The 26217-nt window shown below is 43.7% G+C and overlaps 1 protein-coding gene across 3 annotated transcripts in view; it reads left to right on the top strand.

Moving 5' to 3' along the window:
• Nucleotides 1-26217, top strand: part of TDRD9 (tudor domain containing 9) — a 162821-nt gene that overhangs the window by 79753 nt on the left and 56851 nt on the right. For 2 of the 3 annotated variants that reach the window (XM_034768442.1, XM_034768444.1), the window contains exons 10-18: nucleotides 1030-1084; nucleotides 1283-1367; nucleotides 2675-2732; nucleotides 10681-10785; nucleotides 13526-13623; nucleotides 14133-14264; nucleotides 17013-17178; nucleotides 17273-17336; nucleotides 18547-18610. In XM_034768442.1, the coding sequence (XP_034624333.1) occupies nucleotides 1030-1084; nucleotides 1283-1367; nucleotides 2675-2732; nucleotides 10681-10785; nucleotides 13526-13623; nucleotides 14133-14264; nucleotides 17013-17178; nucleotides 17273-17336; nucleotides 18547-18610 (827 nt within the window). The remainder of the gene's footprint in view (nucleotides 1-1029; nucleotides 1085-1282; nucleotides 1368-2674; nucleotides 2733-10680; nucleotides 10786-13525; nucleotides 13624-14132; nucleotides 14265-17012; nucleotides 17179-17272; nucleotides 17337-18546; nucleotides 18611-26217) is intronic. The other variant, XM_034768443.1, reaches the window with a different exon arrangement.

Here is a 26217-nt window from a genome sequence, read left to right as displayed (position 1 = left end):
TGCATAAATCAAATGGCTTTTAAAATAGAAAATGCCTTAAACTGGAACTAACTAGTTTTTCATGAGGTGGTAAAAACCACAATTTTACCTTGTAAAAAACACCTCTGGTAAATACTATGCCATTCCTGCCGACTTAAGACACCTAGGGCTTGATTTGCTGTAGTGCTGAGCAGTATCAACTGAAGTAAATGGGAGCTGTGCTTGAATATATAAAGTGGTATAAGTGCTAAGAACGTCGAAAAATCAGGGCCTGGACATCTCAGTTTGGGCACCCCAAATTAGTGGGCACTTGACAGTTTTGGACTTTATCTCTATTCTTCAGTTCCTCATCTGTAAAATGAGGATACCTCCCTAGCTCACAGGGGCTAAGACAATGAATTTATATCTAAGTTTGTGAGGCACTGAGTCACTATGGATATGAGGGTCAAAGAAAAGCCCATATGGAAACTAATAATTCAGTATTCAATGTAGGGTTTGGATGATGTGGTGTGAATAAGGAATGGAGCCGAACATTAGTGAGGATAAAAAGAAATATTGAATAGCTACCCATTCAGTGAGCACTGTTTCTCCTATGCACTATACAAGGCAGAGGTCCTGTGGAAAAATATTATGTGATCATCCAATTAAAGATGGCAGTACAACAGCAACATTTAATTCTGGCACGTTCTGGATTTTCAGTGATTGACTTTGCAACTTTAATTTTCTTTAAATATAGCTTTCTCATGGGGAAAAAATATAATGTGTAGTGTCAGGCAACTTTAATTATGGGGTAGTACTGCTAGTCCCACGTATAGTAAGTGTAGGTGTGTGTTTATTTTATTTGTAATGTAATTTTATAGTCACTTTTCATTGCATCTTCGCTATTTAACCTATTTGTTGTAATTGTATATGAAAAGGGATAAAGAAATAGAAACAGAATTAGGAATTAAGCAGAAATGAGAATACATTTTAGAATAAAATCATTAACTACTTTGGTTTAGGGTGAGCATCAAAATGTTTAATTTAACTCAGCTGTTTATTCCCCCCTAGGTTTGGCTGAAATGAATTACCTGCATGAACTTCTCACAAGCATGATTCACAAAAGGTAAGTTAAAATGAGTAACACGTGGTAAAATATTTTCATATGTACATTTCTGTTTTAATTTCATTAAATTTCTGTTGAGTATTTTAACATTAATCCTTCAGCTATGTGAGTTGTAGTCCCAAAAGATACTTCGGGGTAAGTATGGCCCTGACTACTGTGAATCACTATATAGATGTTACAGTGATGCATTTCCTCTAGGTTGCAAGTATATCTGCTCCATTCAAGTGTGACTTTAGAAGAACAGAATAATGTGTTTTTGACTCCAGTTCCTGGTTACAGAAAGGTAAGCAAGTATTGAAACATGGCTTAATTCAAAGAAGTAGATAGTTTTGGCCATAGGCAACATTAGCTGCTCAGGCTAGGATCGTTGTTAGTGGAATTATTACTAATATTTCAAATTATTAATATTGATATGGGAAACCACCAAACACTAATTTAAGCATAAATTCCTTTATTAAATCCAAAGGCTTTATACTTACAAATGGACTAAACCCAAGGTTGCTTAGACCCATATTGGTTGGCTCCAATGTGGTCAGGCAGGTATTAGCAATGAACTGCTTTAAGAGTGTACTTTTTATATCCTTTAACAAACAAGTGATGTCCTTGCCAATCACTGACTTCAGCTAAAATCCAATTTGAGACAATTCACCCTTATTTCCAGTCTTAATCCAGATAAGTTTTACAGCCTCCTTTCTTATCTTCTCCCCCACTCTTTGCCTTTCAGCAGAACAGTGGGAAGGTTCGGGATTCTTTCTTTTAAGACAATTTTTCTTTGTCTTGTTACTGCAGTTCTTTGTTTTATTAGTTACTTTGGAAACCATACATCCTTCCCACATTACATGTTACACTACTTATTCTCATGGCCTTCTTTTATTTGCTGATTGGGGCCTTCTTTACAACACACATATATCCTTAATCAAACATAAGTCAACTTTAATTCTTTAATTTTATTCCTCTCCTACAACTGTAGAAAGGCGATCCAGCTTTGTTCAAGTTAGAAACTGATCACTTTTCTGGTAGGTCAGAAAAGCTTTCTTCAATTAATGTATAACTGTGGCTGTTATCACTGGCCACAGCTGAAAAAAATGGAAAGGGGCTACAATAGACTTGAAGTTATATTTAAACAAATTATTGTATATTGCCCTGTTCCTGCAAAGTGAACTGCAGATGTGGATTCCTGCTCCTGGGTGTCAATAATTCTCCATGCTGGATCAAGCCCTATGTTTGTTAGCTTCTTGATTTCTAGTGCTATTAGATTATTGAAGAAGTACAATTAAAAACATAAAATATACATGTACTGTGAAGTTACAACAACTATTTCCAAAACTTTTTTTACTATAGCACTCTTTGGTTTATTTTTTTAAGCACTAGAAAAATAAAATCTAAGTGCTGTGACACCTTTTATTGTCTAGACACAATACTGATGAAAATCACTTTGGAAAATGGCAGAGAGCACAAACACAAATATAATATTTCTATTTCATTAACGATTTTTCCTACCCACCAAGGAAAGTTATATAAATACATATATTAATATAGATGGGTGAACTTTTCTTTGCATATTTTTTTCTCTTTTTGGACTTGAACTAGATTATTCTGTCTACAAATATGGCTGAGAGCTCTGTAACAGTTCCAGATGTAAAATATGGTGAGTATTCTATATTGTAATTAGGAATTTGTGTATCCTATATGTACTTCACCTGCATTTCCCTACTTTGGTCCCTCCCATCACTGATTGAAAAAGGCCTTTATCACTGCCTGTATTATATAATAACTTTGACAGTGAGATTTCCACCCCTTTCCACTCCCCCAGCAGCAGGGAATCTCTTACAGATTTTCTTTAAAGGTAACAAGGAAAAGAGAGAAAAAATTAAGATTGACCTACTCTGCTGTATATGAGTTAGGTAGTGATGGTGGTTGTGAAATGTGTCTGACACTTGAAATAGTTTTGCTGCTTGTGGATGTTGTTGTGGAAGAGGTAAAAACAATTGGTATGTCTTTAAGGCATAATAACTTAAGTAACTCTGTTAGAGGAATCTTAGGGTACATCTACACTACAGGGGGGAGTCGATTTAAGATACGCAAATTCAGCTACGTGAATAGCGTAGCTGAATTCGACGTATCGCAGCCGACTTACCCCGTTGTGAGGACGGCGGCAAAATCGACTTCTGCGGCTTTCTGTCGGCGGCGCTTACTACCACCTCCGCTGGTGGAGTAAGAGCGCCGATTCGGGGATCGATTGTCGCGTCCCGATGGGACGCGATAAATCGATCCCCGAGAGGTCGATTTCTACCTGCCGATTCAGGCGGGTAGTATAGACCTAGCCTTTGTCCTGTGGAAAAATGCTTACATGTGGTGGATAGCAACATTAGACATGAACCATTTAAGCTATGTGATGATACACCTTTATGATTGAGACTTTCAGGTCAACACAAGCAATTATCAACAAAGAGGAGACTCTGACCCCCATAGATTTGAAATAAGCATATCTTCATATTGCATCTTAGCAGCTCACAGGTGTATCTTCACTGTGCTTAAGAGACCAACACTTGATTACAGCTCGTACTCTTGGACTTGCAGCCAGCCCAGAGTATCCAGACACATCATGGTAGTGTTGGTAGCAGCTCTGAGGTAGGAAAGGAAATAGATATTCTAATCAGAGCTCGCTCCATAGCTAAAGCATAGCAAAATTTCTGGAGATTAACAAAATTTCTGGAGATTAACAAAATTTCTGGATTCATACAGACTTGTTCTGAACAAAGATAAAAGCCATCTCCTGGCATCCCAAGCTGTCCTTCATCTATGGGGGTAAAGATTGACATAGGCTCCCACAAGGTGTTTCTTTGAATAGCTGATACCAAGGAAAAGTATAATTGAATGAGGTGGTGACAGTTGATTATCTGCATAGGTATCCTTCAGTCAGCAAGTGCATCCTACTGTCCTTCCCTCTGTCATCCTACACAGAATGTAAAAGTTACTTGGGAGGTATTTTAGTTCCTTGGTGGATGATTGAGATTGGATAACAAAAGAGAAAAGGGACAGGGAGCCAGTGGTATTGGGGAAAATGTGTGGGAGCTGATTGATGACTGGAGGCTGTGGGGTAGGGATGGAGAGATGGATGGGATGAGGAGCTGGGAGAGGGAGAACTGAAACTGGCTGGGCAAGGAGAATGGGAACAAGGAGTCGGGGAGAAAGTGACTGGGAGTTGTGGAGGAAGACTGGGACTTGGACAGGGATTCTTGAGGCAGAGACTAGGACTGACTAGGTAAGGAGACTGGGACAAGAAGCCTGAGGAGTGGAGACTGGGACTGGGTTGGCAAGATCAATGGGACTGGGACAAGGAACTAAGGGTGAGAGAAAGGCAAGACTGGGACAAGGACAGGTTTGAGGGGATGGTAATGAAGGGGTGAAGCGTTGGAGGAGGGGAGTCTAAACAGAACAGCCATAAGGTTCTCTGACAGTGAGACCACCCTCCCCTTCACAGCCTGGAATGGAACCTAAGATTCCTGAGTCTCACCATTCCTTTGCTGTCATCAACGGTTTGTGAAATCCACTGGCAAAATGTTTAATCTTCCTCGGGTGCTGGTCCACACACAGGATGACAGCCTGCTATTGCTATTAGTTAATCCATTAGTTCAAGTAACGGTGGTCTGCGCAATGGACAGACCACTGGAAGGCATTCTAACATCTTTCAATTTAAAAAAAAAAAGGGGGGGAGAAGAAAGAGGAAAGAACATCTCTTCTGCATTCTTCACTGCTAGAGGGTAATTGTCCCTTGACGTCCCAGGGGCATGCACAGTTCTCCTGGCTTCAAGAGATACCTCTCCTGCAAGGAGTCGATTCCGGACACGCACCAGTTCCTGGGGGAATCCTTTGTCCCTCAGAAACGTTCCCTCTACCTGCAGCTAAAGCCAAGGTCTTGTGAAAACCGGGAGCTGAAGTTAAAACTACTCCTAATGAGAAGGCACTTCAGCTGCCATGGGACTCTGTGCCAATCCCAGATCATCCCCAGAACCTTCAACTTCAAAGGGGATAGAGTTGCCAAAAGGCTCAAGGAAAAAGGGCTCCAAGCCCTCAAAGCGATTTGTTGGCCATCCAGAGGGGTTCCCCAGTGTTGTTGCCGGCCCAGAGGGCCTGAGGGGGGCAACAGGGTGTTCGTTGCCTGGTGTGAGTCGCACCAATAGACACCCCCAGGGTGGAGAAGCAAATCAAGTTTATTCGAGATCTCGAAAAGGCACTCAGGAGACCAGCATGTCTCAAATCAGAAGCGCAACAAATACAAGCAAGTTTCCCATTTTATATTTCAAGCTGTTTGTGTAAGCTTTTGTTCTGTCTTCCCCTCTACCCCTCCCTTCCCGACAGCAGTTACAGCAGGCACTACATTGTGGCGTGTTAGAAAAGTTCTCGTCTGCATATTTATCTATGGCCTTGCAAGCTTAGGCGTAGTAGACTTCCCCCCTTCTCCCCCCCCTTTCTTCCTTATCACTATTGCTTTTGCTAGTGTGAGCGAAACTGCAGCTGTCTGCTAAAAAAGCTGACCGTTACATATTCTGCTTTTAGGCTGGTTAGCATTGAGGCTGGTTAAAGTTTACGAGATGGAGTTGCTTTAGCTCACATAGACCCAGAGCAGGGGGGTTTCATTGGCACTTATGGCCTTCCCCCCCCCCCCCCCCCGAGTTACCTGGTAGCTATGCCTAGTGACATCAACAAATTCCTCCTTTGAGAACACTCAACAAACCTTTGGCAGAGTTTTCTCATACTTTAAAGACAAAATGCGATTAAGTTCCATGCAATTGGGATCATCAATGAGAGGGTACAAAGGAACTTCTGGGGAATGGAAGGTACAAATCTTATGTGTGAGCACTTTACAGCAAGCGAGCAAAAGAAAAAGAACAAAACATATCACAACACCTGTGAGCAGGAGGCGAACAATGCCTCCCCCCTAGTCCCCCTAGACCAGGTAACCAACCCCAAAGGGAATCAAAAATAGTGGGTTCCCCTTCCTGGGCCTTCCACTGGTTCAAGGCCTGTTCGGCTGACAAGATGTGCTTGTTAATATTCTGTGAAAACTCTGGGACATAGGTACAATATTCTTCTCCAATAAAGGCACAGACCCCGCCCTGTGAGGCTAACACATAATCTAGGGCCTGGCGGTTTTGCAGGGCCAGCAATCGAAGCTGGTACAGCTCGGAGCTTATGCCTTTTTCTATGGCCAGGGTATCATTGGCAAACTGGGTGAGAAATTTAGAAAGTCACCTGTAGAGTTGGGTTAGCCGTCCCACCCCATAAGTAGGGATGAATATCATTCCAAACCTGTCTCCCTCACCGATGGGTTCAATGGTAGCTCCCAAGGACCGATAGTACCTAGGGCGACCTGAGGGAGCCTGGATTAGAACACGGAGGGGAGGAGCGAGATAGCCTTTATAACAGCTATCATGCCAACCATGAGGAAGCCATTTGTAGGCACTATTACCACAAACCCAGAATGCTTCACCATAACTAACCTTTCCATTGTTACCTTGTAGGTCCCGTAGGGTGGCTTGTGAGGAAAGGGCAAAAAATGCAGTGCCAGTTTGCCAATCGGTGGCATTTAGTACAGGGATAGTGAGACTTATACCAGGACCAATATAAAATCTACACGTACTAATGCCGGCAAACCAGGTATGATTACTTGTACTGGCTTGCTGAAAACATATGAGACCAGTGGGTGGAGAGCGTAAACGAATGGGCTGGGGCTTAAGAGTGCTACTATAGTGGGTATTCCAAGAGACATTGTGTAGGCCATACGGAGCTTCCGCGGTACAAGTTGGATCGCAAACTTAAATTGTCAGAGGTGCTGCTGCTGGTAACCATCCACCTTTGACAAAAGTCTGTCCAATTTTGGGGAACTACTCTCCAGGGCAATCCAGCTGAATGGTGGGGAGTTTGGGCACATATCCAACAGTGGGAGAGATTGAACTCACGGGCAAAGGCAATTTTTAGGGCCTCATAGGTATTGGTAGCCATATCTGCAGGGATGGCTCCCCATCCTGCATACGATGTGGGTGAAACAGTAGGTAACAGAAGGATTGCTTCTGTGACAAAAAGGAATGTTGTGAGAGACCCTAAACCTGAACCCATATTGTGATTACAACAACCCAAATGCCCAGAAGATAAAAATCAGTGACACCAAACAAATAAAAAAATAAAAGGACCAGGACCATAGGCTAGGTCGGCCTTCTGTGAATAGATAGAACCAATGCTCAGGGTTTTCGTGGAGAGTGCGTTGTGGCTGTTCAAAGAGATCACCAGGCATTCCCAGCTTTCAGTCGAGAGTGATGAATCCAGTTCTTGTGCCCTTCGACCTTTGCTGCCGTGTGGGAGACTAGCAGGACGGTGTGGGGTCCCTTCCACTTCTCTTGGAGAGGCTCGTCCTTCCAGGTCTGAATGAGAACGGAGTCACCAGGTTGCAGGGAGTGGACCGGGGTATCCAGCAGAAGAGGCTGTGAATCTTTGGTGTATCTGTGAAGTGAAGAAAGAACAGCAGACAGAGAGCACATGTACTGAGACAAGAATCCACACCCCATTTCCCACTCTCCTGCCAGAACTGGTGTACCATTCAGAGGCCATGCCCTTCCAAACATAATTTCAAAGGGACTAAGCCCTAACGTGCCCTTGGGAAGAGCACGAATGCGGAGTAACACAAGGGGCAAAGCATCAGGCCACCTAAGAGAGGCCTCCTGACAGACCTTTGAGAGGTGTTGCTTGAGTGTCTGATTTGTGCATTCCGTGACTCCACTGGCTTGTGGTCACCATGGTGTGTGGAGCTTCCAGGGGATGTGCAAGGCACTTGATACCTTTTGAACCACTTGAGATGTGAAGTGTGTTCCGTTATCAGATTCCATCCACTGGGGAAGTCTGAAGCGGGGAATGATCTCCTTGACAAATTTAAGAGTTTTGGCAGTGTTGTTATGACATGGGAAGGCTTCGGGCCATCCGCTGAATCGATCCACCAAGACGAGGAGGTACCTGTACCCTTGGGTCCGGGGAAACTCAGTAAAGTCTATTTGCCACACCAATCCTGGGCCTGGGGTAGGTTTCAGAGTGGCTGGCAATGCTGCTACTCCTGGTCGAGGGTTATTCTTTTGGCAGATTAAACATTCAGCCTGTACCTGGGATGCTAGGGGTTTAAGTCCAGAAGTTAGAAAATATTTATTCATAAGCTGGGTAAGAGCCTCTCTGCCTGCATGAGTGGTTTGATGAAGTTTTTGCAACACTGGTCGGATCAGGCCCTTGGGCAGGAGGATTTTTCCCTCTGTGGAATAAAGCCATCCCTCCTTTTCCTGGAGACCGAGCCTGTCAGCCAGGTTTCTGTCATCATGAGGGGCTGCAAGCTCACCTACTGATGGGATGAGGGCATGCATTTGGGCATTCTCCTCTGTTGGTGATTTCAGGGTAGCAGTGCGCTTGGCTTCCCTGTCTGCTCTGGCATTGCCCTTGGTAACATCTTGATCTTCCTTTTGATGGGCTTTGCAATGCACCACTGCTACTGCTGAGGGGAGTTGTACCGCTTCTAAAAGCCGGAGAATTTGAGACCCATGCTTAACCGGGGAGCCTTGGCTGTCAGCATTCCCCTTTGCTTCCACAGACCAGCGTGGGCATGCAATACCCCAAAAGCATACTTTGAGTCAGTAAAGATATTAACCCATTTGTTTTTTGCCAGCTCGAGTGCACGAGTCAGGGCCACTAGTTCAGCAAGCTGGGCAGATGTCCCAGCAGGTAAACTCTCAGCTTCCACGGTATCATGGAGTGTCACAACAGCATAACCCGTCCTCCTTTGCCCATCCACAACGGCACTACTGCCAACGGTATACCATTCCAAGTCAGCATTTGGGAGCGGTTGATCTTTTAAATGTGGGCGGCTGGAGTATTGGGCATCTATGATTTCCAGACAGTCATGTTCCTGCTTTTCTGTCTCTGGTAGCAGGGTAGCTGGATTAAGGGAGGGACAGGTTTGCAGGGTAACTTCAGGGTTCTCTAACAGTTTTGCCTGGTACCGAGCAACCCGAGCCTGGGTGAGCCAGAGACCACCCTTCGTGTCCAGCAGGGCTTGGACCATATGGGGAATATACACTTGCACAGTTCCTCCCAGTGTCAGTTTTTCAGCTTCCCCAAGCACTAGGGCAGTGGCTGCGACTGCCCACAAGCATGCTGGCCACCCCTTTGCAACTTGATCCAGTTGTTTAGAGAAATATGCCACAGGACATTTCCAGGTGCCTAATAACTGAGTAAGCACTCCCAGGGCTACCCCTTTTCTTTCATGCACATACAGTTGGAACGGCTTAGAGAGATCTGGCAGACCCAGGGCTGGGGCTTCCATCAACTTCCTTTTTAAGATTTTAAATGCCCTGTTCGCTTCTGGGGACCAGTGAAAAGGGTCATGATCCGCTTTCTTAAAACATTCATACAGAGGTTTAGCCCACAGTCTGTACTCTGGGATCCATATTCTGCAGAAGCCTGCCATGCCCAAAAATGTCCTGAGGGGACCCACAGCAGCAATTAGCAAGTCATCTACGTATTTCAGGAGGAGGACTCTGTCCGAATTATTCCACTCCTCCAAGTCTCTGGCCAGAGCCTGGCCGAAAAGAGTGGGGGAATTTTTAAATCCCTGGGCCAATACCGTGCAACAAAGTTGCTTTTTAACCCTTCTGTTGTCCTCCCACTCAAAGGAGAATATCTCCTGAGATTGGGTGTCGACTGGAATCGTGAAAAAAGCATCTTTTAAATCTAGGACTGAGAAATGGGTATACTGCCCCCCTATAGAGGCCAACGGATACTGTTTGATTCGCACCATTTTTCTCCGTGGGTGCTCCAGCCCCAGAACACCCACAGAATCAACACCTAGGGATGCTATACTTCACGGGAATCTAGTGTCTCTCAGAGAGAGTCTGCCAAACGGTCTCCTACAATGTCACTGTCCAAAGCCCATGAGTCGGCGGAGGAAGAAACTTTGGAAGAACAGGAGGAAGGGCTCAAAGGGGAAGCTTCCCCTCCGGAAGCTTCTCCTTGTCTTCGCTAGAGGAAGTTGTAATGCCCCTCCTCCATTACTAGCTGATTTTGGGATCTTACCAAGAGGGTAGTGGATGAGCTGCAGATTCCCCTGCAGGAGGTAACAGATACACATCACAATCTGGTGGATATTCTCCACACTGCATCCTCATTATGTCTTACAAATGATTTACTTATTTTGTTCACATTGTTAGTGCTTTATTTTTAAAAGAAATTTAGCAGATAAAACAGAAGTATTAGGTTAAGATATCCAAATACAGAAATGGCTGCTTTGCATGTATATCATCCAGTGTGCGCTAAGTTTCTGTTGTAATTCGAAGTAAACACTGGAATTCTAGTTCGGAATTCTACTGTAGACATTCAGACTATTCCAAGTGTAATTGTGTGTATGTAGAGCTTTAGCCCATTTTCTTTCAATTCATTGCGTTTTTTTTCATTTAAGATTATCCTTTATGGCTACACAAAATCAACCAATCTTTGTTTTATTGTCCTCCGTGCAATACTTGAATTACTGTGTTTTTTTGTTTTGTTTTTGTTTTAAATTGCAGTCATCGATTTCTGTTTGACTAGAATTCTGGTTTGCGATGAAGACACTAATTATCAGAGCCTGAGACTTTGTTGGGCTTCTAAGACTAGCTGTAATCAGAGGAAAGGTAAGGCAACAATAGTCTTATGTTAAGAAGCTTCAGAGAAACTTGTTAGATATGTTATAGGAGTTGTGCCTTGGCTTTTAGCACCATTAATATTTATGTGAAACAGCCTTTACTTATCTTTCCTTTGTGTGAAGGTCTATTGTTGCTTTTGGGTAATTTGATTTGTCACTGTTCCAGGATATTCAAATGTGATTTCGTAAATATGTTGATACATACTGCCCGAATAATGTTTTTCTTTTTATTTCAGAAGTACTTTTCATATGGAAACTTGCGTAACACCCTAAAACTTGGGAGGATTGCTTATTATACTTTTAGAATAATGTAGCTTTAGATTGTACTTGCTTTTAAAAGCAGAATTCTGTTTTTTAAAGTAAGGTATTTACTCCTTCCTTAACTCATACACTGTGTTCCCTGGATAAATTTAAAATGACTGCCTTACTTTTTTTAGCAAAATTTATTTGCACCAAAAGTGTGATAGTGTTTATTATTAAAATGGGACACAGAGTTCCTCAGATTAAACATTGCCAAATTTACCTTAAATGTGTATTTCCATACTGATCCTGGAAAATTGATACATTCTTGAAAACAAAGGCTACAGCATGGATAACATACAAAATATTCTGCTTAGATGCTACAATACAGCCCCAGGGCCTTGGATTTGTGTGATAGTTACATGCATTTTGCACTGTCCTTCTGCTTTGTCTGTCCGTTCTGTTCCTGTACACGGGGAATGGCAATTAAATGTTCTAAAATGTTGCTCTGCTTGCAAAAATAGCAGGCTTGCTGAATGGAAGAACAGTACTGTATGTTCCAGCCAACCAAAACTACAGTAGTGGCTTGGTGTAATTTTCAGCATGACAATCTTGATCCTGTCAGTTCCATGTATAATGGAAAAATCAGAAGTTATAGTTCACTGTTATTAAAAAATAAGAAAGTGTAACCACTATATCACCTTTTTTTTGGTGAAATTTTTCACTATTGCTTTTAAGAAATTTTGAATGGTGTAGGGATTAAAAGTGCCTAACCAGTGCCTAAACTAGCACTCCCACCAGTGGAGCTGAACTAATGTTGGTGGTGCAGTTGTGGAAGAATTACCAAAAATATGCAAATATAGACAAGACTTAGATGCTTAATTGCAGCCTGCAGAAATAAAATATACAGGGACATCAGGTAGTTTAGGCACTATTTTACTACATTTGGGTTTTAGGTCTTAGTTTACAAAATCAGATATCAATAGGAATGCTTTAATTAAATAATAATTAAAAAAGAGAACTTTGAACCATTCTCCCACCCCTCAAGCTTTCAGCAAACCTCTCTGTGAGCATATTGCATGATTGGTAATATGCTGGTCAGGAGAGGGTAGCAAGATAAGAATTATTCCTAGTGCTCCTCTCTGGATCTTGCAGATTTCCAAGAGAAAAGCCATGCTGGGAATTAAAACTGCTGCAATCACAGCTAACTTATCCTTTATGCTCAAGAAGTGGAGAATCAGTGATAGCAAGGCTCATGAGAACCATGTTGCCAGGAGTATGATGTTTAGGTGTATCAACAAAGGAAGCCAGCTCCCTGCATGATACCCTCTGATCTGTGCAAATGTGCTTTTATTTCCCTAATGAGCCATAAACTCCATTTGGTATTTACAGACCAGACCCTCTATCCCAGTGCAAGGTCAGAACCCCTTTTCCTTTCAAAGGGAGAATGAAATGAAGTCCTTAATTTCTAGCAGAATTTTTTTTTCTTAGTTTTTTTTTTTTTTTTTTTTTTATGGGAGGATGATTAAATTCTAAGGTGAAATTTTCAAAAGTGCTCAGGTGACTAAGGTGCCTAACTCCCATTTTCAGAAGTGATTTAGGAGCCTAAGTCTTACTGAAACACTTTGTCATTTCCTGTTCTGTATGCATATAAATGTGGAAACTTAACATGCTGCATAGGCTTTTTTCAAACAATGTTCACTCTGTTCGTATTATATGAAATCCATGAATTATCAGTGTACTAGGTGTTGTACAATAGAGGAAGCGTGCCTAAGAAATCCCAGTTCCAAAAAGCTTAGACTAAGGTGCTGATCCTGCAATGAGCTTTGCAGGTTGCTCACTGCAGGTTCAGGACTTGTGCACATTTTGCCACAAAGTGATACAGTATGAAGCCAGATAGTACTATACAAAACAAACAGATGTACTCAGTATGGCTCATACACTTCAAGGGTTAGGTGGGTTCTTGGATAATCCCATCTTTCTATGGTATTTATAGCAACCATAATATTTGAGACTGCCACACATTCTTTAATATATTTATCCTGGCAACACCCTGGTGAGGCAGGGAAGTGCGTTTATTCCCATTTTTATGGATGGACGCTGAGGCCAGAGATGAAGTGATTTGCCCATCTTCCACGAGACTGTGACAGAGCAAGAAATTCAGTCCAAATCTCCCAAGTTCCAGGCTAGCATACTAACCACTAGTTGTCCTTACTCCCATCTTCCAGATCCTGACTTTGGATCCCATAGGATTCATTCTGCAGTTGCTGCATAAGATGGGCAATTAGACTTTAGATGGGATTTTCAATTTGAATTTCCTTCTTTGAGTTTTACTCAGTCTGTTAGCTTTGCTTCATTGTCTTGTAGTGAAATATTTTGTGTGTATGTGAGAATGAATCTCTTAATTTTAGTATAACATGTTTAAGTCTGAGATTGTCAGTTTACAAATCAATGCCAAACCATGCCTTAATCTGCTGTATTATTTAAAGGCCGGGCTGGACGTGTTTCCAAAGGGTACTGTTATAGGCTTGTACACAAGGACTTCTGGACAAACTATATACCGGAGAATGCTGTACCTGAGATGCTGGTAAGAATTATTTTCAAATGTAATTTTTGTAATATGATTTTATCTATATTTAGTGATACAAGTGGTAAGTGTGGCTACATTGTTGTTAAAGGTAATGTATAATGAAAGTTATTCACATGTTCAAAGAGTGTAAAAATGATTGACGTTTTGGAGTAGTAGCTAGTAATTTGACTAATATTTAGTAATACAGAACAAAGCTCGTAAAATAATACTTTCAGGATACTTCTACTGGAAAAATAGACCTGTTGTGTTAACCATTTTCTCTTTGTAGAGGAAGGCATATCAGGTCAATAAAACTTCATTATCTTGAATGGTTTGGCAGCCTGGCAAAAGTAGAATCTATCCTTAACTGTGGGAAATACAGTTCAATTATCTAATAGATTTATTTGGCTGTCTATATATCTAAAATGTGTCTTTTATAGAAGGAAACATTCCATATAGCGAGTTAAGTGAGTTATCTTTTCACAAATGGCAGAAGTTAACATTTCCCAATTTATTTTTCCTTTCAGCGATGTCCATTAGGAAGTACAGTCTTAAAGGTTAAATTGCTTGACATGGGGGAACCAAGAGCTTTATTGGCAACAGCTCTATCTCCACCCAGTATAGGTGACATTGAGCGCACCATTCTTCAACTTAAAGAGGTAGGCACTGTGACAGGTGCCTGGGACTGGGGTACCACTGAGCCCCCCAACCCACCAGCCTGGGCTCCCATTCACCCTGTAATGCTGTGACAAGCTCCCGGTTTCACACTTTCATCAGCACACAGGTAGGGACACATCCAGCTACATAAAGGAATAAATGGACACAAATTGGACATCAGGATGGTAACATACAAAAGCCAGTAGGAGAACACGTCAATCTTCCTGGACATTCTATAACAAATTTAAAAGTAGCCATACTTGACCAAAAATCTTCAGAAACAGACTTCAAAGAGAAACTGCAGAACTAAAATTCATTTGCAAATTTAACACCATTGATATGGGCTTGAATAGGGACTGGGAGTGGCTGGCTCACTACAAAAGCAATTTTTCCTCTCTTGATATTGACATCAATTGATATTGATGATATTGACATCAGTTATTGGGAGTGGACCACATCCACCCTGATCAAATTGGCCCTGTCAGCACTAGTTCTCCACTTCTCTTCATATGTCAGTATAATAATGCCTGCATCTATAATTTTCACTCCACGCATCTGAAGAAGTGGATTTTTTTGGGGAAACCGTATGCCCAAATAAGTCTGTTAGTCTTTAAGGTGCCACCGGACTCCTTGTTGTTTTTATCCAGCTGTAGTAACATGCAAACAGGCTTTATAACCAGCCCCTGCATGGGAAGGCTATTTAGCTAAGGCACTTACAAGCTTCGGAGGAGTACACCCCCCTTTGGAGAGTAAACCCAAAATTATACTGTCTTGTACTTCACAGGGAACTGTACAGCGCAAGCTCATGAAATTTGCCCACCTCCCTCAATGTGCAGGAAAATATGCAACAGTTTTCTGCCCCCCCTTCCCCCACCCCCATTATGATTTCCACACACTGGTTTTAGACCAAGCAAAAATAAATATATTAACTACAAAAGATAGGTTTTAAGTGATTATAAGGGATAGCAAACCGATCAAAGCAGATTACCTAGCAAATAAAAAAACCCACAGTCTAAGCTTAATATATTAAATGATGATTTAAGCAGTTTGCAGAGATTCTTGAGGGCAAGCTACACTTGCTTGCAGCTTCAAACCCCAGGTATTTCTTTCACAGACTAGAAATCCCTCTAGCCTGGGTTCAGCCCTTCTCCCCCAGTTCAGTCCTTGTTTCTCGGGCATTTCCAGCAGTTTTCTTGGGCGGGGAGTCAGTGAAGAACAAACCTGATGTCACTCCCCTGCCTTAAATAGCTTTTGCATATGGTGGGAACCCTTTGTCTCCAATTGTTTAGTAATAATAATAAAATAATATAATATATGGAGATGTGCCTATATCATAGAACTGGAAGAGACCCTGAAAGGTCATTGAATTCAGCTCCCTGCCTTCACTAGCAGGACCAAGTACTGATTTTGCCCCAGATCCCTAGGTGGCCCTCTCCCTCTCCCTCTCCCTCTCCCTCTCCCTCCTCAAGGATTGAACTCACAACCCTGGGTTTAGCAGGCCAATGCTCAAAGCACTGAGCTATCTCCCCCCCCCCTTCAGTGGAAAAACACTGGTATTCTATGATGGAATCCAGTACCAGGTGACTTGGTCAGATGCCTCTGTAGGGCCATAGCAGCCATGAGTCAGAGGCTGTTTGTACCATCCTCAGGAAGACTCCCCAGGCAGGCTCCCTGGTGGGAGATAAGCATTGTCTAAGACCTATTGTTCTGCCTAATGGCCCTCCCCAGCCAGCCATCTAGACTGATTGCTTTCTGTCTAGTGGGCTTTCCCCAGGTGTAAACACATTTGTAACAGATGCATAGACAATATTCCTAACTGCAGATACCAGAATGATACAAGCATACAAATAGGATAGTCATGTTTAGTGAATCATAACCTTTTCAATTATATCTCATATGACCTATCTTGTATAAAATACATCACAGTTATGCCATAATCATATCATAGTATTACTATGAAGAATATGGGGCGTAATGCCACAGGTTCTTCTCCTAATTATTTTGCTAAAGCCCAGATAGTCTAAATATACAGTAAATAGATAAATAATCTGAACTTGTGTCTAATAAGGCATTTAAAGAGGTACTGACTCCGCATGGAAAACTGACAAATAAAAAAAAACCCTATCAGTTTAAAAACACTTAATTTTTTTCCCTTATTGGGGGACATCACTCCCCTTTTTAACATAATTTCTGCAACCATCAATTTTAATGTTGCTACAACAGGATTATGGCTTCATTTAGGAGCAGGCACAGCTGAATACTGGGCAAATAATCCTGTTTGTAGACAAGCATCCTTAATGAGAAAATATGGAAGAGATAGTAGCAAAATTGTAAGAATTGTTTATAAATAAAAGTCAAAATTCTGTCCACCTCTTCCATGCTGAAAGGATGGTTCTGATATCGTGCAACTCTGCACAGGGCTTGTGCTTCCTGCTCATAAACACTGCGGGAGCATTAATGACATTAAACATATCCTCCTTTCCCCAAACACATGAGTAACAGTTTAAAAATAGCGTAGTTCATTTGTATCTTCAATTTCTACCACACAAGTTTCAGCTGCAAAAAAATGGGCTTTTTAAATTTTGGTTTAAGCTCCCCAACATTTTTTTTCCACTAAGCACCTATAGTGGTTTCTGCTACTAATTTCAATTATTGTTCTAGGCCAGATTTTTTTTTTTTTTTTTTGGGATGCAAAGGTCTTAGATGTTGGCAAAGTTGAGTCTATTAACCATATAATTAATTTTATAAAGATGGGAGCACTTGCAATTAGTGCACATCCTGAAGAAGAAAATCCTTATGATGGTGAGCTAACCTTCTTGGGAAGAGTATTGGCCCAATTACCTGTGGACCAGCAGCTGGGAAAGCTAATAGTTCTTGGCCATGTCTTTGGATGTTTAGAAGAATGCCTTATTATAGGTAGGTGAGGGAACAAAAAGCATTTAAGAACAGTCATCGTAAAACTACTTCCAGACTTGTTGCAGCTCTTAATTTCCATCTGTTTTTGTTACAGCTGCAGCACTCTCTTTCAAGAACTTTTTTGCAATGCCTTTCAGGCAGCATCTTGACGGATACAGGTATTTTACTTTCAAGATATTTAACTTTTTGTTTTTAAAACAAATACCCAGTCAGCCATGCTGCTTCTCCAGGGAGTCTTGGGTTTTTGTCTTCTAGACCAGACCTGCACAACATACGGCCCACAGGGGCATGCCGGGGGGCACATGGGGGGCTGGCACCCACATGCATCCGCTGTAGCTTGCAGGAGCCCCCGGGGGGGCGCCGGGTCACAGCCTGGGCAGGAGGGCGGGGGGCGTGGCTGCTAGCCACGCCACTGCCTTTGCAGAGCTGCTGCCCCCCTTCACTGCGCCGGCTACTCCATGGCTGGGGCTCGCCGCCGCAAGCGAAACGCTCTGGCTCTCTGGCACCTCTGGAAGGCGGCTCCTCCCTGCCGAGCTGCTGCAGCGGCCCAAGCCCGGCAAAGCCAGTGAGTGGACTCAGGGCGGGGGCCGCCGGGGTGGGGTGGGGAGGGCTCGCAGGGGGACTGTGCACCCTCCAGGGGAGTTCGGTGCGGAGGAAGGGGGAACCGGGTCTGGGGAGCAGCCCCTGGGGAGGCTGGTCCCTGGGGTCTATAAAGGCTCGTTGGGATTTGCCGCTCAATGAACCGATGTGCGGGGGAGGGGTGTTGTGTTTCGGGGGGGCTGGGGTGGTGGTGTTTTGGCGGTGCGGGGGGTGTGTGTGTGTGTGTCCGTGCTTCAGCTGTTTTCTTTGGAGTAATATGGCCCTCGCCACTTTATGAGTTGTGCAGGCCTGTTCTAGACTGTAAGCACTTTGTGTGTGTGGGGGGGATGGGGGCGTTTGATCTCTTCTTGTCAGTCACAATGCTGAGAACATATTACTTTGCCTTTTTACTATAAGAATAAAGTTAGTCTGTACAGAAAACCAAGCTTTCTCAGGACCAGACTGAAACCCTGAAATGGACTTCCATGTGAAATAAGTACCTCCACAACCCCCCATCTGCTCTAAATGAAAGCCACACTTTATCCTTTGCCTTCTCTAACATAAATACATAGTAGTGTGCACATTCTAAAAAAACCAAAACCCTATACTACACACAGTTCGCCCCATGGTGTGATGATATGAGAGGGAACAAACCACACAAGACAGTTGCTTAATGCACTGTTGGAGGGCACTGAGATACTACCGTGATGAGGGTGATATAAGAACCTTACAGAATAGCCTTAAACTTATTCATTGTTTATCTTGATACCTTTTTGTTTGCATTTCCAGGAATAAAATGAATTTTTCTGGAAATAGTAAGAGTGACTGCATTGCACTTGTGGATGCGTTTAAGGTAATCATGTTTTCTAGTATTCTAATGAAAGGGCTGATCTCCCAATGAAATTTAACAAAGATAAAGATGTATTTACTTAACTTTGTAGAACCTCTACAGTGTTACTAGGGCTAATAATAGCTGCTTAAAATATAATCTGTACAATGTTAGTTTCAGCTACTGATTTCATTATTAATATCCTCTTTAGATGGTTTCCAAAAGAAGTTTCTATCATAACCCTTGTTTCTTCTTCAAGTACGTGTCAGTGTGGAGCCTGCTGTAGGTGCCACACTTGGCTCATGCACGTAACAGAGGCTTTTGAATAGCAGTTTCTGGTGGCACACCCTGTGTCTCATTGTGCTCCCGTGTGAGGGTATAAAAGGACAAATGACCCTCCCCCGGCTGCTCCTTACTGCCGGTGGTAACAAGATTGAACCCACTGAGTATCCAATCCACTACTCTTTTCAGAGCTTCAAAAGTCTGGTTGTTTTTTTTCACAGATCTTCTGAGAACTTGTTTTCCTCTTTGCAAATCCCAGAATTGGACATTTTAGAAAAAGAAAAGTATTTGGTACCCCTCCAATAATGAGGTGAGGCGCTTATTGTAGTGGCGTGGCAGACTCTAAACCATCAGGATTCAAACTCTGCCTGCCCTGTGACTGCCTCATTTCCCCCCTCACTGAATGACCTACTTGATGCCTATTCTGCTTGGTGGAAAGTAACATCCTATACCAATGCTCAGCATATTGGTCCTATTCATCAAGGACTTGCAAATCTAGGGATGCTTGACTCAAGCTACATCTCTTAGTGGAGTCCATGCGAGTCTTTTCTGTCCCCAAGGAAGCGACATCTGCTAGACCAGAGCTGAAGAAATCAGCAGCAGCAGCCAGCACTCCTTCAATCTGACACAATGCTCCAGGAGCCAGCATTGAAAAGTAGGCATTAAAGAGGGGACTGACAACATTAGCACAGACAACCTCAGCTTTTACAGATCCGGCACCTGTGCCCCCAACAGTGAAAGGCAGAACTGGGGCTGGATAGAGCATAAGTATAACGAAGGAATATTCCACAAGGAAGACCCCAACATTAGTCCTCTAAAGATAAAATCTCCCAGTTTTCGTTCGCTTCCAAGACGAACCACTAGCATGGCACAGTTGGAGGGGTGACCTGCAACCAGCGAAGGCACAGATATTTGTACTGCTGACTCTGCCCATCAAAGACCGGAGATGTATCCTAATGGAGCAATCTGCATCGTTTCCTGAGAGATGTTCCACATCAAGACTACAGCTGGTGCTGGATCCAGGGTCACACCAATCTGTGACATCACCATTCGAGAAAATATACTCATCACCCTTGCTGACCTACTGGTTTTCACTGATTTCAACTAGAGACCCCCCTGTTTTCTACCATTGGGACCCGTCCCTAAGGAGAATACAGGAAGCCACTCAAGTGAGGCACAAGTGACACTGAGTCGGCCAACCTGTATTTTATCAGTGTTTTCATGATGTTACCTTGGCCCTATTGGTCTGAATTGGGGTCCATCATCACACATGTCCTAGAGCCGATCCCTCTCCTATGCATCAAGGAGAAGCAGATCTTACTCTCCAGTGATCTTACCAACCTGGTCAGCCATGCCTGAGCCAGACATTGGTCTCAAAAAACACCTTGATGTGACAACGGAGGGACAGCACCAACCTCCATCCATGCCTGAGATATTGTCATTGACAGATGAGAAAGCGATAACAGGTCCCAACACCAGCGATGGATAGCTTCAAGACCACCTCTCCTGGATTGCAGCAACCTTGGACATTGAAACCACAGTGACCCAGGAAAAGGCGGTACTGGCTCTTTGGTGTACCACAACCCCGACGAGGATTGCTTCCCTATCAAAAAGCAGGGGATGGCGGTCACCTCTGCCACCCTCTCAGATGCAGTAGGTTTGATGGGGGTTTTGGTCGTCACATAAATGGCAGTCCAGAGCCTGTTTACCACATTTGCCTTTCATCTTTCCAGTAGGCTTGGTCTCCTATCACAGCTGACAAATGGGTGCTAGGCATCATTGCCACAGGCTATCTCATCTATATCCACTCCTTATGCTTTACCCACCCTTCTTCCCCATCCCTCTTCAGGGTTCACCCAGCTGGGCCTCCTGGTGAACCCCATGAAAAATAGTCTCTTATCCCATCACACAAGATTGAGTTCATAGGGGCCGTGATAAATTCCAGGTCAGAGCGTAACTGCCTCAGGACGGGTTCCTGTTGTTGCAGTCACTGTTACTAGAGAGAAAATCAAACCTGACTACAATAGTATGGACTTGCCTTAGGTTGTTAGGCCATAGGTCAGTGTTCACGTACATGGTGAAATGTCAGAACTTTTGTCCCAGAAGGGGTGTGAGCATAGGATCATTACCAGACCCTCTCCTTCTGCAGTGGAATTAAGGCCCGGTATATGGCTTCTCACCAAGTCCCCCTTCCCTATTCCGGTGTCCAAAATAACAAGACAGAGCCATGAGCATCCTCATAGCTCCCTGTTGTCCAAGTCCAGTTTTGGCTGGCAAACCTGCTACAGATGTTCATTCAACCACCTTTCCAGTTCCCAGACTGCCCAGATCTGATTTCACACCACCCCTGTCAGATACTCCATCCAGACCCAAGGTCACTGAATCTGACAGCATGGCTGTTTGGTTAAATACCATGGACAGAGACTGCTCCCTGCAGGTTGAAGAGATCCTGATACAGAGCAGGAAGATCTCTACCAGAGAGACTTGGTACTCAAAATGAAAGAGGTTCTCAGTATGGGCAGCTCAGCACAGTCAGGGCCCTTGATACCAAAGATCCTTGACTACTGGTTGCATTTCAAATATTTCTAGCCTTTTGTTCCACTCCATTAATGTCTGCCTGGTAGCAGTCTCTGCTTGCCATCCACCTGTGCTGTCATGCTTGGTCTTCTCCCGCCTGATGGTAAAAAATAGTCTCAAGGGCCTGAGATCTCAGTATCATCCTGCTGAGGCTCACTGAGCCTCCCTTTAGAACAGGGGTGGGCAAACATTTTGGCCCGAGGGCGACCTCTGGGTGGAGAAATTGCATGCAGGGCCATGAATGTAGGGCTGGGGCAGGGTGTGGGGTGTGGGAGGGAGTGTGGTGTGCAGGAAGGGGCTCAGGGCAAGAGGTTGGGGCAGGAGGGGGGGTGCAAGGTGTGGTGGGGGTCAGGGCAGGGGGTTGGGACGCAGGGTATGGCAGGGGGCTTAGGGCAGGGGGTTGGGATGCAGGAGGGGTGCGGCAGGGGGTTGGGGCGTGGGGTGCAGGAGGGGTTTGGGGTGCGGGCTCTGGCCTGGCGCCACTTACCTGGAGCAGCTCCGGGATGGCAGCAGCACGCAGCGAGGCTAAGACAGGCTCCCTGGCTCTGTGCCGCTCCCGGAAGCGGCTGGCATCACGTCTCTGAGGCCCCTGGAGGAGGAGCAGGGGGGGCAAAAGGCTCGCAGGGGCTGCAGGGATGTGGTGCTGGCCGCTTCCAGGAGCGGCGCGGGGCCTGTGGCACCATGGGGGTGGCAATCCCGCGGGCCGGATCCAAAGCCCTGACGGGCCAGATCCGGCCTGTGGGCCGTAGTTTGCCCACCCCTGCTTTAGAACCTCTTTTGGAATGCTCCTTACATCATCTCATCCTGAAGACAGTCCTTCTAGTTGCCATCACTTTGGCTGAGAGATAGTGAGCTTCAAGCACTTAAGGCTGAGTCTCTCTATACAACATTTCATATGAGCAAAGTGGTGCTGAAACCTCACTCTTAAGTTCATTCCCAAGATGGTCTGAGTTCTGTGAGAATCATTCAATCTCCGTCTTCTTTCCTGAATCCCCACTCTATACCAGAAGAGAAGAAATTGCATTTTGCATGTTTTCAGAGCCTTGCTTTATTAGATTGATAGAACAAAACTCTTCAGACTGTCTTCCCCGATAGACACTACTAATCAAAAGACTTCAATCTCAGGTGTGAGGCGCATACATCTTTACAGTGGGATCCACACAGACAGCTTCTTGAAGAACCACGGTTACTGTATGGTAAATAACTGTTCTTTTTATTAGCTTGAACTTCCTAATATTCTTTTGAATTTACATTTTCCATAGTTGTCACCCCAAATGATTATTTTAAGAACAAAAGAATGGCCATACTTGGTCAGATCAGTGGTCCATCTAGCCCACTATCCTGTTTTCCAACAGTGGCCAAAGCCACATTCAGAGGGAATGAACAGAACAGGGCAGTTATCAAGTGATCCATCCCTTGTTGTCCAGTCCCAACATCTGGCAGTCAGATTTAGGGACACCTAGATCATGTGTTACCCACAGGGTTTCACTATGCTAAGGTGGTCTCAGGAATTCGCCAAGCACATGGCATGATAAGTGATTGATGCAAGCATTTCAAACACACAAAGCCTTTTATTAATACAAAAATCCCTACTGCAGTAAGCTGTAAGCTAAAAGCATCTCAAATTGCAATTACATACAGTCCAAGGTGATGCTGAATGAGCAGGGCCCCACTTCTGATGGTCAGTCATCTAGAGTTGGGTTGTCGTCTTTTCTCTCATCTTGTCTCTTTCCTGTTATGCTTTTGGCTTATTTTATAGTCTGAATTTTGACCATGCACCAACATTGTGGTTAAGCCCTTGCTGCTGCACTCAGTGTCATAGAATCATAGAAGGGTAGGACTGGAAGAGACCTTGAGAGGCCTTCTAGTCCAGTCTCCTGCACTCAAGGCAGGACTAAGTATTATTTAGACCATCCCTGATAGGAGATTGGAGATTTTTAAGAGCAAGTTAGACAATGATGATGGTTCCACAACCTCCCTAGGCAATTTATTCCAGTGCTTAACTATCCTGACAGTTAGGAAGTTTTTCTTAATGTCCAAACTAAACTGCCCTTGCTGCAATTTAAACCCATTGCTTCTTGTACTATCTTCAGAGGTTAAAGAGAACAATTTTTCTCCCTTTTCCTTGAACAACCTTTTATGTACTTTGTGACAGACCCAGACCAGTGGGGTACAAGAGTCTGGTAGAGGGCAAATGTACTGGTCACTGGATGAGCAGTTTTCAGTTCCCTGAGTGACCAGAGCAGGGGTTGCACTAGAGCAATCAGAAACCTGCTAGAACCAGTTAAGGCAGACAGGCTAATTAGGACACCTGGAGCCAATTAAGAAGAAGCTTCTAGAATCAATTAAGGCAGGCTAATCAGGGCACCTGGGTTTTAAAAAGGAGCTCACTTCAGTTTGTGGTGCGAGTGTGAGGAGCTGGGAGCAAGAGGCGCAAGGAGCTGAGAGTGAGAGGGTGTGCTGCTGGAGGACTGAGGAGCACAAGCGTTATCAGACACCAGGAGGAAGGTCCTGTGGTAAGAATAAGGAAGGTATTTGGAGGAGGCCATGGGGAAGTAGCCCAGGGAGTTGTAGCTGTCATGTAGCCGTTACAGGAGGCACTATAGACAGCTGCAGTCCACTGGGCTCTGGGCTGGAATCCAGAGTAGAGGGCAGGCCTGGGTTCCCCCCAAACCTCCCAATTGACCTGGACTGTGGGTTCTCCCAGAGGGGAAGGTCTCTGGGCTGTTCCCCAACCCACATGGTGAATCTCTGAGGCAAGAAAATCCGCCAATAAGTGCAGGACCCACCAAGATAGAGGAGGAACTTTGTCACAACTTGAAAACTGTTATCATGTCCCCTCTCAGTCTTCTCTTCTCCAGACTAAACAAACAATTTTTTTCAATCTTCCCTCACAGGTCATGTTTTCTAGACCGTTAATCCCTTTTGTTGTTCTTCTCTGGACTTCCTCCAATTTGTCCATAATTTTCCTGATATGTGGTGCCCAGAACTGGACCCAATACTCCAGTTGAGGCCTAATCAGTGCAGAGTAAAGTGCAAGAATGACTTCTTGTGTCTTGATTACAACACTCCTGCTAATACATCCCAGAATGATGTTTGCTTTTTTTTGCAACAGTGTTACACTGTTGACTCATATTTAGCTTGTGGTCTATTATGATCCCCAGATTACTTTCCACAGTACCCTTTCCTAGGCAGTCGTTTCCCATTTTGTATGTGTGCAACTGATTGTTCCTTCTTAAGTGGAGTCCTTTGCATTTGTCCTTATTGAATTTCATCCTATTTACTTCAGACCATTTTTCCAGTTAATCCAGATCATATTGAATTATAATCCTATCCACCAAAGCACTTGCAACCCCTTCCAACTTGGTATCCTCCACAAACTTTGTAAGTGTACTCTGTATGCTAATATCTAAATCATTGATATAAAGATATTGAACAGACCAGACCCAATCCCTGCGGGACCCGACTTGATATCCCCTTCCAGCTTGACTGTTGAACCACTGCTGTCGTGATATGCCTCCTTACCACTTTTCTACAAACTTGCTGTTTTTCTGCACCAGATCAGTCTATGTGATCTGCCTGCTTTCAGCTAATGGTGGTAAGGGTTTCAGAATGGAGTAACGCTTGTTTTCCACTATCAGATTGGAATCTTAGGTTCATCAAGGTCTATTACCCATCTTCCATGAATTTATCTAATTCTTTTTCGCACCTGGTAATACTTTTGGCCTTCACAACATCCTGTGGCAATGAGTTCCACTGGTTGATTGTGCATTGTGTGAAGAAATACTTTAGTTTGATTTAAATCTGCTGCTGGTTAATTTCATCGGGTGACCCCTAGTTCTTGTATTATGTGAAGGGGTAAATAACACTACTTTAGTCACTTTCTCCACAACATTCATGATTTTACAGACCTCGATCATATCCTCCATTAGTTGTTTCTTTTCCAAGTTTGAACAGTCCCAGTCTTTATAATCTCTTCTCATATAGAAGCCCTAATCATTTTTTGTTGCTTTTATCTTTTCCAATTTTAATGTATTTTTTTTTTTAGATGGGGCAACCAGAATTGCATGCAGTATTCAGGGAGTGGGCATACCATGGATTTATATAGTGGCATTATGATATTTACTGCCTTATTATGTATCCTTTTCCTAATGGTTCCTAACATTGTTAACTTTTTTGACTGGCACTGCACATCGAGCCAATGTTTTCAGAGAGCTATCCACAATGACACCAAGATCTTTATTAAGTTTTAAAAACTAATTTAGACCCCCAACAGTTTGTAGTTGGGATGATGTTTTCCAATGTGCATTACTTTGCATTTACCAACATTGAATTTCATCTGCCATTTTGTTGCCCAGTCACCAAGTTTTCTGAGATTCCTTTGCAACTCTTTGTAGTCAGCTTTGGACTTAACTATCTTGTATCATTTGCAAATGTTGCCACCTCACTGTTTGCCCCTTTTTCCAGATCATTTATGGATATGTTGAACAGCACTGGTCCCAAGCCAGATCCTTGGAGGATCCTGCTATTAACCTCTCTCCATTCTGAAAACTGGCCATTTATTCTTACCCTTTGTTTTCTGGCTTTTAACCAGTTACTAATCCATGAGAGGACCGTCCCTCTTATCCCATGATTACCTGCTTTGCTTAAGAGTCTTTGGTGAGGGATCTTGTTACAGGCTTTCTGAAAGTCCAAGTACACTATATCCACTGGATCACCCTTGTCCACATGTTTGTTGACTCCCTCAAAGAATTCTAATCGATTGATGAGGT

Source organism: Trachemys scripta, chromosome 4 (genome assembly GCF_013100865.1).
Source record: "Trachemys scripta elegans isolate TJP31775 chromosome 4, CAS_Tse_1.0, whole genome shotgun sequence".
Lineage (NCBI taxonomy): Eukaryota > Metazoa > Chordata > Testudines > Emydidae > Trachemys > Trachemys scripta.
Note: the sequence above shows the minus strand (reverse complement) of the source record. Positions and strands in the feature narration are given on the sequence as shown.